The 15,128-nt window shown below is 37.1% G+C and overlaps 1 protein-coding gene across 11 annotated transcripts in view; it reads left to right on the top strand.

The window, feature by feature from the left end:
- Positions 1-15,128, top strand: part of WDPCP (WD repeat containing planar cell polarity effector) — a 573,555-nt gene that overhangs the window by 378,346 nt on the left and 180,081 nt on the right. For all 11 annotated transcript variants that reach the window (XR_009357253.1, XM_059187803.1, XM_059187806.1 and 8 more), the window contains one exon: positions 7,318-7,420. Coding sequence is in view for 10 of the 11 variants with exons in the window: in XM_059187803.1 (XP_059043786.1) it covers positions 7,318-7,420 (103 nt within the window). In the remaining variant the exon portion in view is untranslated. The remainder of the gene's footprint in view (positions 1-7,317; positions 7,421-15,128) is intronic.

Raw genomic sequence — 15,128 nt, 5'->3', positions numbered from 1 at the left:
ATGTTCTTATAATAGTTTGTATTTCTTTGGTGTTAGTTGTGATCTCTCCTCTTTCATTCATGATTTTATTTATTTGGGTCCTTTCTCTTTTCTTTTTGATAAGTCGGGCCAGGGGTTTATCAATTTTATTAATTCTTTCAAAGAACCAGCTCCTAGTTTCGTTGATTTGTTCTATTGGTTTTTTGGTTTCTATTTCATTGATTTCTGCTCTGGTCTTTATGATTTCTCTTCTCCTGCTGGGCTTAGGGTTTCTTTCTTGTTCTTTCTCCAGCTCCTTTAGGTGTAGGGTTAGGTTGTGTACCTGAGACCTTTCTTGTTTCTTGAGAAAGGCTTGTACCGCTATATATATTCCTCTCAGGACTGCCTTTGGTGTGTCCCACAGATTTTGAACCGTTGTATTTTCATTATCATTTGTTTCCATGATTTTTTTCAATTCTTCTTTAATTTCCCAGTTGACCCATTCATTCTTTAGAAGGATGCTGTTTAGTCTCCATGTATTTGGGTTCTTTTCAAACTTCCTTTTGTGGTTGAGTTCTAGCTTTAGAGCATTGTGGTCTGAAAATATGCAGGGAATGATCCCAATCTTTTGATACCGGTTGAGTCCTGATTCAGGAACGAGGATGTGATCTATTCTGGAGAATGTTCCATGTGCACTAGAGAAGAATGTGTATTCTGTTGCTTTGGGATGAAATATTCTGAATATATCTGTGATGTCCATCTGGTCTAGTGTGTTGTTTAAGGCCTTTATTTCCTTGCTGATCTTTTGCTTGGATGACCTGTCCATTTCAGTTAGGGGAGTGTTAAAGTCCCCTACTATTATTGTATTATTGTTGATGTGTTTCTTTGATTTTGTTATTCATTGGTTTATATAGTTGGCTGCTCCCACGTTGGGGGCATAGATATTTAAAATTGTTAAATCTTCTTGTTGGATAGACCCTTTGAGTATGATATAGTTTCCTTCCTCAACTCTTATTATAGTCTTTGGCTTAAAATCTAATGGATATGATATAAGGATTGCCACTCCTGCTTTCTTCTGATGTCCATTAGCATGGTAAATTCTTTTCCACCCCCTCACTTTAAATCTGGAGGTGTCTTCGGGCTTAAAATGAGTTTCTTGTAGGCAACATATAGATGGGTTTTGTTTTTTTATCCATTCTGATACCCTGTGTCTTTTGACAGGGGCATTTAGCCCATTAACATTCAGGGTAACTATTGAGAGATATGAATTTAGTGCCATTGTATTGCCTGTAAGGTGACTGTTACTGTATATGGTCTCTGTTCCTTTCTGATCTACCACTTGTAGTCTCTCTCTTTGCTTAGAGGACCTCTTTCAATATTTCCTGTAGAGCTAGTTTGGTGTTTGCAAATTCTTTCAGTTTTTGTTTGTCCTGGAAGCTTTTAATCTCTCCTTCTATTTTCAATGATAGCCTAGCTGGATATAGTATTCTTGGCTGCATGTTTTTCTCGTTTAGCGCTCTGAATATATCATGCCAGCTCTTTCTGGCCTGCCAGGTCTCTGTGGATAAGTCTGCTGCCAATCTAATATTTTTACCATTGTATGTTACAGACTTCTTTTCCCGGGCTGCTTTCAGGATTTTCTCTTTGTCACTGAGACTTGTAAATTTTACTATTAGGTGACCGGGTGTGGGCCTATTCTTATTGATTTTGAGGGGCGTTCTCTGAACCTCCTGAATTTTGATGCTCGCTCCCTTTGCCATATTGGGGAAATTCTCCCCAATAATTCTCTCCAGTATACCTTCTGCTCCCCTCTCTCTTTCTTCTTCTTCTGGAATCCCAATTATTCTAATGTTGTTTCGTCTTATGATGTCACTTATCTCTCGAATTCTCCCCTCGTGGTCCAGTATCTGTTTGTCCCTCTTTGCTCAGCTTCTTTATTCTCTGTCATTTGGGCTTCTATATCACTAATTCTTTCTTCTGCCTCATTTATCCTAGCAGTGAGAGCCTCCATTTTTGATTGCACCTCATTAATAGCTTTTTTGATTTCAACTTGGTTAGATTTTAGTTCTTTTATTTCTCCAGAAAGGGCTTTTATATCTCTCGAGAGGGTTTCTCTAATATCTTCCATGCCTTTTTCGAGCCCGGCTAGAACCTTGAGAATTGTCATTCTGAACTCTAGATCTGACATATTACCAATGTCTGTATTGATTAGGTCCCTATACTTCGGTACTGCCTCTTGTTCTTTTTTTTGTGTTGAATTTTTCCGTCTTGTCATTTTGTCCAGATAAGAGTATATGAAGGGGCAAGTAAAATACTAAAAGGGTGGCAACAACCCCAGGAAAATATGCTTTAACCAAATTAGAAGAGATCCAAAATCGTGAGGGGGGAGAAAGGGGATAAAAAGAGGTTCAAAAAGGAAGAATGAAAAAAAAAAAAAGATAAAATAAAATAAAAGAATTTAAAAAAAAAGAAAACCCCTAAGAAAAATGTAAAAAACAAAATATATATATATTAGATAAACTAGTAAAAAATCGTTATAAAAGAAAAAGGTAACAGTTAAAAAATTTTACCCGAAGGCCAGGAAAAAAAAAAAAATGAAAAAGAAAAAACATTAAATTAACTGCAAGACTAAAAAAAATCACAGGGAAAAAGCCATGAGTTCCGTGCTTGGCTTTCTTCTCCTCTGGAATTCTGCTGCTCTCCTTGGTATTGAAACTGTACTCTTTGGTAGGTGAACTGGTCTCTGCTGGATTTCCTGTTGATCTTAGGGGGAGGGTCCTGTTGTAGTGATTCTCAAGTGTTTTTGCCCCAGGCGGAATTACACTGCCCTTAGCCAGGGCTGGGGTGAGTAATCCGCTCAGGTTTGCTTGCAGGAGCTTTTGTTCCCTGAGCGCTTTCTGTAGAGTTCCGGAGGACGGGAATACAAATGGCGGCCTCCTGGTCTCCGGCCCGGAGGAGCCGAGAGCCCAGGACCCCACTCCTCAGTGCGCCCTCAGAGAACAGCGCCCAGTCACTCCCGTCTGCCCGACCTCTGGCCGCGCTCCGAGCTCACCGAGCCTGCGACCGGTTCAAGGTAACACCGAGCTGCGAGCTTACTGTTGGCTCTGTCTCTGTAGCCGGCTTTCCCGTTCCAATACCCGCAAGCTCTGCGACACTCAGACACCCCCGATCCTTCTGTGACCCTGCAGGACCTGAGGCCACGCTGACCCCGCGTGGGCTTCGCCCCGGTTTAGCCTCTGGCGCGATGTCCCTCCGCGGAACAGACTTTTAAAAGTCCTGATTTTGTGTGTCGTTGCTCCGCCGCTTGCCGGGAGCCGGCCCCTCCCCCCGGGGTCTATCTTCCCGTCGCTTTGGATTCACTTCTCCGCCGGTCCTACCTTTCAGAAAGTGGTTGTTTTTCTGTTTCCAGAATTGCTGTTGTTCTTCTCTTCGATCCGCCGATGGATTTTCAGGTGTTTGCAATCTTTAGATAAGCTATCTAGCTGATCTCCGGCTAGCTGAAGTAGTCTCAGCCTGCTACTTCTCCGCCATCTTGACTCCTCCTCTCCATGTAATTTTTTATATCCCCTTTGATATTTTGGTTGACCCACTCATTTCTTAATAGCATATTATTTAATCTCCATGTTTTTATGTTCTTGGTATGTTTTTTTCCTTGTGTCTGATTTCTAGTTTCATAACATTGTGACCAGAAAAAAATGCATAATATGTGTTCAATCTTTTTGAATTTGTTGAAATTGTTGTGGCCTAACCTTGTGATCTGTTCTGGACAGTAATCTGTGTGCACTTGAAACAAGTGTATTCTACTATTTTAAGAATGAATGTTCTGAATAGATCTGGTCCAGATCCATTGGTTAGATCCATCTGGTCCAGTGTGTCTTTAAAAACCAGTGTTTCTTTGTTGACTTTCTTTGTTGATGATCTATGCACTGATGTAAATGGGATGTTAAAGTTGTATCACTATCAATTATTTCCTTTATGTTTATTAGCTGCTTTATGTATTTAGGTGCTGCCGTGGTGGGTGTGTAAATATTTACAATGATTATACCTTCTTTTTGGATTATTCCCTTTATGATTATACAGTGTCCCTTTTCCTTTATTACAGCCATTGATTTAAGGCCCATTTTGGGGGGGCGCCTGGGTGGCTCAGTGGGTTAAGCCTCTGCCTTAGACTCAGGTCATGATCCCAGGGTCCTGGGATTGAGCCCCGCATTGGGCTGTCTGCTCAGCAGGGAGCCTGCTTCCCTCTCTCTCTCTGCCTGCCTCTCTACCTTCTTGTGTTCTCTGTTGAATAAATAAATAAAATCTTTATTTTAAAAAAGCCAATTTTTTCCCCCAGCATAAGTATTGCTACCTTGGCTTTCTTTTCACATCCATTTGCATTGTAAGTGCTTTTCCATCCCTGCAATTTCAATCTGCATGTTTCTCTGGTCTGAAATGAGTCCCTTCTAGGCAGCATATAAATGGGCCTTGCTTTTTTATCCATTCCATCACCCTGTCTTTTGATTGGAGCATTTTGTCCATTTACATTTAAAGTAATTATTGATACTTTTTGTCATTTTATTACTTGTTTTATGGCTATTTTTGTAGTTCTTCTCTGTTCCTTTGTTCTCTTGCTCTTTTCTCTCATGGTTTGCTTGCTTTCTTAGCTATATACTTGGATTCCTTTGCTTTATTTTCCACATATCTTATTGCTAGTTTTTGATTTGTGGTTTCCATTATGTTTATATTTAACATCTTTTGTATATCTGTGTTTAGTTGATGGTTGCTTAAGTTTGAACCCATTTTAAAAGGACTACATTTTTACTCTTTTTCCATCCCTATTTTATGTATATGGTGCCCTACTTTACATCCTTTTATTCTGAGGCCCTTGATTGATTTTTATAGATTTTTAAATTTTAATGCCTTGTTGCTATCTACTTTTCTTTCTCTTGCTTATGGTTTTTCCTTTCTACTCAGAGTCTCCTTTAACATTTCTTATAAGGCTGGTTTAGGATGATGAATTCCTTTAATTTTTGTTTGGAAATTCTGTTTCTACTTCTGTTATGAGTGATTGCTATGCTGGATAGAGTATTCTTGGCTGCAAGATTTTTTTGTTCAGCACTTTGAATATATCATGCCACTCCCTTCTAACCTACAAGTTTCTGCTGAAGAATCACTGATAGTCTTATATGATTTCCCCTGTATGTAACTGCTTTCTCATGCTGCTTTTAAAATTCGTTCTTTATTTTATTTTATTTTATTTTATTTTTGCCATTACAATTACTATGTGTCTTGATGTGGACCCTTTGGGTTGTTTTGGGGGAAATCTCTGTGCCTCCTGAATCTATATTTCTGTTTCCTTCCCCAGATTTGGGGAGTGTCCAGCTATTATTTCTTCAAATAAATTTTCAATCCCCTTTCTCTCTCTTCTCCTCTGGGATTCCTATAATGTAAATGTTGTTATGTTTGCTGAGGTTGTTGACTTCCATTTTTCTATTTTCATTTTTCATTAGTTTTTCCCCTCTCTCTCCAGTCAGCTTGATTGCTTTCAATTACTCTCTCCTGCAGGTTCCTGATCTGTTCTTACACTTCCACTAGTCTGCATCTAGTGTATTTTTTTATTTCAGTTATTGAATTCTTCATCTCTCATTGGTTCTTTTTTGTTTCCTCTCTTTTTTGAAGGTATCATTGAGTTCTATTTTTCTCAGTCTATTGAAGTCTAGTGAGTGTATCTTTATGACCATTACTTTAAATTCTCTATCAAGTGTATTACTTATCTCCATTTCATTTAGCTCTCACTGTTATTCTGTCTTGTTCTTGTGTCTGATGTTAGGGTCTGTTTCTCTCTCCTCTCCACATCTGCATTGTCCCTCCTTCCTGGGGACAGTCCTGTGGGTCCATTCGGTTCCTGACAGCATCTCCACCTTTCCTGCCCTCTTTATTGTGACTTCTCTGCATTTACCTGTAGAGAGTCTGGTCTGCCAGTCTTTGGATCATTTCCTGGGTTACTTACACTGATGGGGGTGTTACATAGTTGTATTCACAGGATGAGGTGAGCTTATGATCCTCCTATTCTGCCATCTTCACTGAAGTCTCTGCAACCAGTGAATATTCTGAACTTTTAAAAATTTAAACAATTTGAAATTACACTTTCCCAATTGCATTTATTTGAATATTAATAAAGTGAAATATCTCTCTTGAGTATAGGCCATTTGTATTTCTTCATTGTAAACTGGTTGTTTGTATTCTTTCTCCATTTTTTTAGAGATTTATTTATTTATTCTAGAGAGAGAGGGAGAAGGAAAGAGAGACCTTAAGCAGACTCTCTAATGAGCAGAGAGCCCAGTGTGGGGCTCGATCTCACAACACTGAAATCATGACCTCAGTTGAAATCAAGAGTCAGACAATTAGCTGACTGAGCCACCTAGGTGCCCCTTTTTCCATTTTTATCGCACTAGTATTCCCACAATCTTTTGCACACCAAAAATAGTTCAAAATAGTTTTTAGTGGCTATACATACTTTAGTATTATTTTATGCTGCTTTCTCCCACACATCCAGTCCAAGACTCCTTCCATATACAAAGATATACCATTGCCTAGCAGAACTGTTTTTTTAATCTTCTGTACATATATGCACCATATACTAATTCTGTCTCTTTTTCTCTATTTTTCCTCTTATTTGTCCTTCAAGACCCAGATCAAGGACCAGTTCCTTCTCTTTAGCTGCAGAGCAAATATCTGTACAAATATCGGTTATAAAACCTATCACACATGATGTAATTAACTGTTGTTCACAATGGTCTGTCTCCCCACTGGACTGACAGCTTCCTGAGACATGGAAGTATAATTGACCCCTATATCCCAGAACAATGCCTAACACTTAGTAGGCGCTGATTATTTGTTGACTGTAAGAGTTCAAGATCAGTAATATGAATAATGTTAACAAAATAGCATGTGCCAGATATATAAGTATCAGAGACAAATTTGTATAGTTGTATTTCTTGCAAAATGCTTATCATAATATGATATATAATTTAATTTTGAAGAAGTCATCTTGGACATTTAAATCTCACCAAAGAACATAGCAATAAATGTTTTTATTTCCTAACAAAACTGAGTATGTCAAACCTTTGGTTTAAAAACTTGTCTTTTTCCCTGAAGAATTAAAATAACTTAAGTAATGTTATTAGGTATAGTTATAATCTACAATTTAAGAAAATTTGCTTATATTAGCAAAAAAAACAGAGAATTAAAACACAAAAAATTATTCATCAGCCATGTCTGTTTTGTAATCGAAACAGTAAGCTCTTTTGTTCAAAATCTTTGTAACCTGACCAACATTCATTTGGATTAATCTTTTATTTTGCTTTATTTCCAAAGGATATCCATTACTTTGCACTAGATAAGGGTGAATTGGCACTAGCTGAAGTGGCAAGAAAAAGAGCTAGTGACATTGATGCAGAATCAATAACCTCTGGAGTTGGTAAGAATTAATGCTGGTTTTTTTAAATGCTTTTTGTTTCAATCAATACTTACTCAGTATCATTTTATATTTATGTTTGTAAGGCATAGTTGATTAATTTGCATTGCTTTCTTTGTAAAGAAAGTGACTTTTAAAAAAGAATTAAGCCTGGGTAAATAGTACAATATGGATATGTAAGTGGGAACTGTGTTGATATTAATAATTAATAATTAAAAATAATTTAAATAATTTAATAATTTAAATAATTTAAATAATAAAATAATTTTAAATAAGTAATTAAAAATAATTAAAAATTAATAATCACTGATTAATCACCATTTAGCAAAAAGTCAAAAAGGCACTGTTTTCATAAGACTTTTGGGGATGTATTTATCATAAGTGCAGTTATTAATGTTAGCCGACACATAAATTTATATAGTTATTTACACACATAGACATGTCGTATCTCAAAAGAATTCTGTTCTATATCAAAGTATTTAACATGGAATTTTAGGTTTGATGGGTGACTTGTTTTCTTTTAGGAGCTACTAGTCATTTTACAGTGTTGTCTTCCAAAGAAGACCAATCAGAAACCTAAATTTAATCTAAAGGTCCACTCAAAACTTTACAATATATAAAAATGATAAGTTTTACAAACTATTACAATAGCAACATGAGCTTCTTTTTCTAAACTTAGCTTGTCTAGTGTGACTAAATCTGGAATTACTGATCTCTGGACTTTCCAATTCCTATTCTTCCTGGTATTTACTATTTCTAGATTAGGCAAAGGACCCTCAGAATTGTAATCTAATTCACTTCTTTGTGGAACTCCTAAGAAATGAAGTTTTAATAGATTTCCACTTTGTAAGTTTGCCTCAAATTTTTATAACAAGCCTCTCTATTGATTATCATCTTTGTTTTTACAATGCTGTTGGCATCCAAAAGGAGCAGTTGTCTGCTTCTCTTTAACCATGGAGGTTTTGCATTTTAAAACTATTTAAAGTTACTAAGGGTGAAAAGGAAGGTGAAGAAATTATCACACAATTTCAGAAAAATTAAGAAACTCCACTATTCACCAGTATACTTTCTGTGCCCTGTGAATGCTTTGATTGGATTACTATACCCAGCTGATAGTTCCTAGCCAAAGAGCCTTTTTGAGCCCTGCCTCATTTCTGACAAATATCTTTCTTCATTGAAACGGTTCCTCCCCACTTTTCAGCCTTTTTTTCAGATCTTACCCTTTGACCTTGATTACTTTCCCTTAACAAAGATACCATTCAGTCACAACAGTAACTATCAAGAGGTAACCATTCAGATGGATGTTATACTCCACTTTTATTCTAGAAAACTGGAGAGACTCCCATTCAAAATTAGAAAAGGAATTAGGAAAGAATCTCTAGTTTCTTAACGGTAGTTTGTCTAGTTCTTCCATATAGCCCACATCATGCTGGGGAAAGCTAGTTTTCTCTCAAGTTCCTTCAAATTTAGTTCAACTCTGTTCTCTCAAACATTTCTGAAAGCAGTTGAGTTTTTGGCTTTCAAAAGTGTTCTTTGATGCAAGCAAGAAGATATATTGTGTAAAATAACAAGAGTATTCAAGTTGAAGTATTTCAAGGGCACCTGGGTGGCTGAACAATTTGAAAGTTTTTTATTTAAACTTTTTATTATAGTATAATATACATACACAGAAGCATACAAATGAAAAATCTTGACTCAGCAGATTTTCACAAAGTAAACATTCTTGTAACCATTATCCAGAGCAAGGAACATACATTACCAGGACCATGCATGGCGTCTTATATCCACTTTAAGATACTGTATCCCAGCCCAACTGTCTTTACTTACAACACTATAGATTAGCTTTATGTTTCTTTCAAATTTTAAATAAGTGAAATATATATTATTCTTTTATTTTGGACTCCTTTCACTCAACTTTATGAAGTTCTTTTATATTGTTGTATATGTTTGTAATTCTTTTTTATTGCTATGTAATAGTAATCCAACAGATGAATATATACAATTTTATTCATTCTATGCCAGATATTTGAGTTCTTTGAAGTTTGGGGCTCATTGTGAATAGTGTTGCTATGAATGTACTTGTGTTTGTCTTTCAACAGATGTATACACAGATCTACTGGGTATATGCTTAAAAGGGTATTTGCTGAGACACAGGATTTATTTGTACATTTAGCTTTAGGAGTGTAGGAGAGAAAAAAATTTTCCTCTATCCTTCAAGGTTTTTCCACCAGGACTAAAAATCAAATTTACACAAGACTGATTAATAGAGACACTAATGAAGTACTATATCTTGGCTACTTTTATTTAAATTAAAAAAAAATCAAAGGGAAAAAAAGACTAATTAGTAGAAAACAAAACATGGTTTAATAATATATATTCGTTCTGTATATATGGGAGAGACCCAGAAAAACTGAGTATCTCACCAAACTACCTGAAGCCATCACCTTAAATACCGTCTCTATCTAAAGACAAAAGAAGATGGTATAGGTAGAGGATCAGTTATGGGAGGTTACCATGAAGGGGGAAAAAAAAAAACAGTAAAAAGGCTAAAGTTGTCATGCAGATTAAGCTCATGCCTTCTCCACTGATAGCAGTTTCTAAGCATCTAAGAGCCACTCCCTTCTTCCTGATACTGAAGGAGATACCCTTAGAAATAGAGATTTCCCCTATACATGGAAGTGTCTCTTAAGGAAGGGAAACAAGGATTTCAGAGATATTCTGTGTCTACAGTTTTTGAGAAAATACTAGCTTAGAATAATCAGTATGCCAAAGAGGCATATCTTTTTTTAAATCAAGTTTATATATTCTTATTTTTTAAAGTCTTCATTTAAATTCCAGTTAACAGGGACAACTGGGTGGCTCAGTCGGTTAGGCACCTGCCTTCAGCTCAGGTCATGATCCCAGGGTCTTGGGATCAAGTCCCACATCGGGCTCCTTACTCATCAGGGAGCCTACTTCTCTCTCTCCCTCTACCTGCTTCTCTGCCTGCTGGTGCTCTCTCTCTCTCAAATAAATAAATAAGATCTTTAAAAATAAATAAATTCCAGTTAACATACACTGGTGTAATATTAGATTTCTTTCTTTTTAAGGCTGAATAATATTCCAGTGTGTGTGTATGTGTGTGTGTGTGTGTGTGTCTGTGTGTGTCTGTGTGTGCGTGTATTTACACCCACACATACATACATATACCACCTATTTTTAAAAAAAATTTTTTTTTATTTTTTATAAACATATAATATATTTTTATCCCCAGGGGTACAGGTCTGTGAATCGCCAGGTTTACACACTTCACAGCACTCACCAAAGCACATACCCTCCCCAATGTCCATAATCCCACCCCCCTTCTCCCAACCCCCTATCCCAGCAACCCTCAGTTTGTTTTGTGAGATTAAGAGTCACTTATGATTTGTCTCCTTCCCAATCCCATCTTGTTTCATTTATTCTTCTCCTACCCCCTTAAGCCCCCATGTTGCATCACCACTTCCTCATATCAGGGAGATCATATGATAGTTGTCTTTCTCTGCTTGACTTATTTCGCTAAGCATGATAACTCTAGTTCCATCCACGTCGTTGCAAATGGCAAGATTTCTTTTCTTTTGATGGCTGCATAGTATTCCATTGTGTATATATACCACATCTTCTTGATCCATTCATCTGTTGATGGACATCTAGGTTCTTTCCATAGTTTGGCTGTTGTGGACATTGCTGCTATAAACATTAGGGTGCACGTGCACCTTCGGATCACTATGTTTGTATCTTTAGGGTAAATACCCAGTAGTGCAATTCCTGCGTCATAGGTCAGTTCTATTTTCAACAATTTGAGGAACCTCCATGCTGTTTTCCAGAGTGGCTGCACCAGCTTGCATTCCCACCAACAGTGTAGGAGGGTTCCCCTTTCTCCGCATCGTCGCCAGCATCTGTCATTTCCTGACTTGTTGATTTTAGCCATTCTGACTGGTGTGAGGCGATCTTTCATTGTGGTTTTGATTTGAATTTCCCTGATGCTGAGTGATATCGAGCACTTTTTCATGTGTCTGTTGGCCACCTGGATGTCTTCTTTGCAGAAATGTCTGTTCATGTCTTCTGCCCATTTCTTGATTGGATTATTTGTTCTTTGGGTGTTGAGTTTGCTAAGTTCTTTATATTTGGACACTAGCCCTTTATTTGATATGTCGTTTGCAAATATCTTCTCCCATTCTGTCAGTTGTCTTTTGGTTTTGTTCACTATTTCCTTTGCTGTGCAAAAGGAAATAAAATCCCAATAGTTCACTTTTGCCCTTGCTTCCCTTGCCTTTGGTGATGTTCCAAGGAAGATGTTGCTGCGGCTGAGGTCGAAGAGGTTGCTGCCTGTGTTCTCCTCAAGAATTTTGATGGAGTCCTTTCGCACATTGAGGTCCTTCATCCATTTTGAGTCTATTTTCGTGTGTGGTGTAAGGAAATAATCCAATTTCATTTTTCTGCCTGTGGCTGTCCAATTTTCCCAACACCATTTATTGAAGAGGCTGTCTTTTTTCCATTGGACATTCTTTCCTGATTTGTTGAAGATTAGTTGACCATAGAGTTGAAGGTCTATTTCTGGGCTTTCTATTCTATTCCATTGATCTATGTGTCTGTTTTTGTGCCAGTACCATGCTGTCTTGATGATGACAGCTTTGTAATAGAGCTTGAAGTCTGGAATAGTGATGCCACCAATGTTGGATTTCTTTTTCAAAATTCCTTTGGCTATTCGAGGTCTTTTTTGGTTCCATATAAATTTTAGGATTATTTATTTGTTCCATTTCTTTGAAAAAGATGTATGGTACTTTGATAGGAATTGCATTAAATGTGTAGATTGCTTTAGGTAGCATAGACATTTTCACAATATTTATTCTTCCAATCCAGGAGCATGGAACATTTTTCCATTTCTTTGTGTCTTCCTCAATTTCTTTCATGAGTACTTTATAGTTTTCTGAGTATAGATTCTTTGCCTCTTTGGCTAGGTTTATTCCTAAGTATCTTATGTTTTGGGGTGCAATTGTAAATGGGATTCACTCCTTAATTTCTCCTTCTTCTGTCTTGCTGTTGGTGTAGAGAAATGCATCTGATTTCTCTGCATTGATTTTATATGCTGACACTTTACTGAATTCCTGTACAAGTTCTAGCAGTTTTGGCGTGGAGTCTTTTGGGTTTTCCACATATAGTATTATATCATCTGCAAAGAGTGATAGTTTGACTTCTTCTTTGCCGATTTGGATGCCTTTAATTTCCTTTTGTTGTCTGATTGCTGAGGCTAGGACCTCTAGTACTAGGTTGAATAGCAGTGGTGATAATGGACATCCCTGCCGTTTTCCTGACCTTAGTGGAAAAGCTTTCAGTTTTTCTCCATTGAGCATGATATTTGCAGTGGGTTTTTCATAAATGGCTTTAATGATATTGAGGTATGTGCCCTCTATCCCTACACTTTGAAGAGTTTTGATCAGGAAGGGATGCTGTACTTTGTCAAATGCTTTTTCAGCATCTATTGAGAGTATCATATGGTTCTTGTTCTTTCTTTTATTGATGTGTTGTATCACATTGACTGATTTGCGGATGTTGAACCAACCTTGTAGCCCTGGAATAAATCCCACTTGGTCGTGGTGAATAATCCTTTTAATGTACTGTTGAATCCTATTGCCTAGTATTTTGGTGAGAATTTTCACATCTCTGTACATCAAGGATATTGGTCTATAGTTCTCTTTTTTGATGGGATCTTTGTCTGGTTTTGGGATCAAGGTGATGCTGGCCTCATAAAATGAGTTTGGAAGTTTTCCTTCCATTTCTATTTTTTGGAACAGTTTCAGGAGTATAGGAATTAGTTCTTCTTTAAATGTTTGGTAGAATTCCCCCGGGAAGCCGTCTGGCCCTGGGCTTTTGTTTGTTTGGAGATTTTTAATGACTGTTTCAATCTCCTTACTGGTTATGGGTCTGTTCAGGCTTTATATTTCTTCCTGGTTCAGTTGTGGTAGTTTATATGTTTCTAGGAATGCATCCATTTCTTCCAGATTGTCAAATTTGTTGGCATAGAGCTGCTCATAGTATGTTCTGATAATTGTTTGTATTTCTTTGGTGTTAGTTGTGATCTCTCCTCTTTCATTTATGATTTTATTTATTTGGGTCCTTTCTCTTTTCTTTTTGATATGTCTGGCCAGGGGTTTATCAATTTTATTAATTCTTTCAAAGAACCAGCTCCTAATTTCATTGATTTGTTCTGTTGTTTTTTGGTTTCTATTTCATTGATTTCTGCTCTGATCTTTAAGATTTCTCTTCTCCTGCTGGGTTTAGGGTTTCTTTCTTGTCCTTTATCCAGCTCCTTTCGGTGTAGGGTTAGGTTGTGTACCTGAGACCTTTCTTGTTTCTTGAGAAAGGCTTGTACCGCTATATATTTTCCACTCAGGACTGCCTTTGGTGTGTCCCACAGATTTTGAACCATTGTGTTTTCATTATCATTTGTTTCCATGATTTTTTTCAATTCTTCTTTAATTTCCTGGTTGACCCATTCATTCTTTAGAAGGATGCTGTTTAGTCTCCATGTATTTGGGTTCTTTCCAAACTTCCTCTTGTGGTTGAGTTCTAGCTTCAGAGCATTGTTGTCTGAAAATATGCAGGGAATGATCCCAATCTTTTGATACCGGTTGAGTCCTGATTTAGGACCGAGCATGTGATCTATTATGGAGGATGTTCCATGTGTACTAGAGAAGAAATGTGTATTCTGTTGCTTTGGGATGAAATGTTCTGAATATATCTGTGATGTCCATCTGGTCCAGTGTGTCATTTAAGGCCTTTATTTCCTTGTTGATCTTTTGCTTGGATGATCTTTCTCTTTCAGTGAGGGGAGTGTTAAAGTCCCCTACTATTATTGTATTATTGTTGATGTGTTTCTTTGATTTTGTTATTCATTGGTTTATATAGTTGGCTGCTCCCACGTTGGAGGCATAGACATTTAAAATTGTTAGATCTTCTTGTTGGATAGACCCTTTGAGTATGATATAGTGTCCTTCCTCATCTCTTATAGTCTATGTCTTAAAATCTAATGGATCTGATATAAGGATTGCCACTCCTGCTTTCTTCTGATGTCCATTAGCATGGTAAATTCTTTTCCACCCCCTCACTTTAAATCTGGAGGTGTCTTCGGGCTTTAAATGAGTTTCTTGTAGGCAACATACAGATGGGTTTTGTTTTTTTATCCATTCTGATACCCTGTGTCATTTGATTGGGGCATTTATCCCATTAACATTCAGGGTAACTATTGAGAGATAAGAATTTAGTGCCATTGTATTTCCTGTAAAGTGACTATTACGGTATATTGTCTCTGTTCCTTTCTGATCTACCACTTATAGGCTCTCTCTTTGCTTAGAGGACCTCTTTCAATATTTCCTGTAGAGCTAGTTTGGTGTTTGCAAATTCTTTCAGTTTTTGTTTGTCCTGGAAGCTTTTAATCTCTCCTCCTATTTTCAATGATAGCCTAGCTGGATATAGTATTCTTGGCTGCATGTTTTTCTCGTTTAGCGCTCTGAATATATCATGCCAGCTCTTTCTGGCCTGCCAGGTCTCTGTGGATAAGTCTGCTGCCAATCTAATATTTTTACCATTGTATGTTAAAGACTTCTTTTCCCAGGCTGCTTTCAGGATTTTCTCTTTGTCACTAAGACTTGTAAATTTTACTATTAGGTGACGGGGTGTGGGCCTCTTCATA

The sequence above is a fragment of the Mustela lutreola genome, chromosome 9 (genome assembly GCF_030435805.1).
Source record: "Mustela lutreola isolate mMusLut2 chromosome 9, mMusLut2.pri, whole genome shotgun sequence".
Lineage (NCBI taxonomy): Eukaryota > Metazoa > Chordata > Mammalia > Carnivora > Mustelidae > Mustela > Mustela lutreola.
The sequence above is the reverse complement of the archived record's forward strand: the minus strand, read 5'-3'. Positions and strand labels throughout refer to the sequence as shown.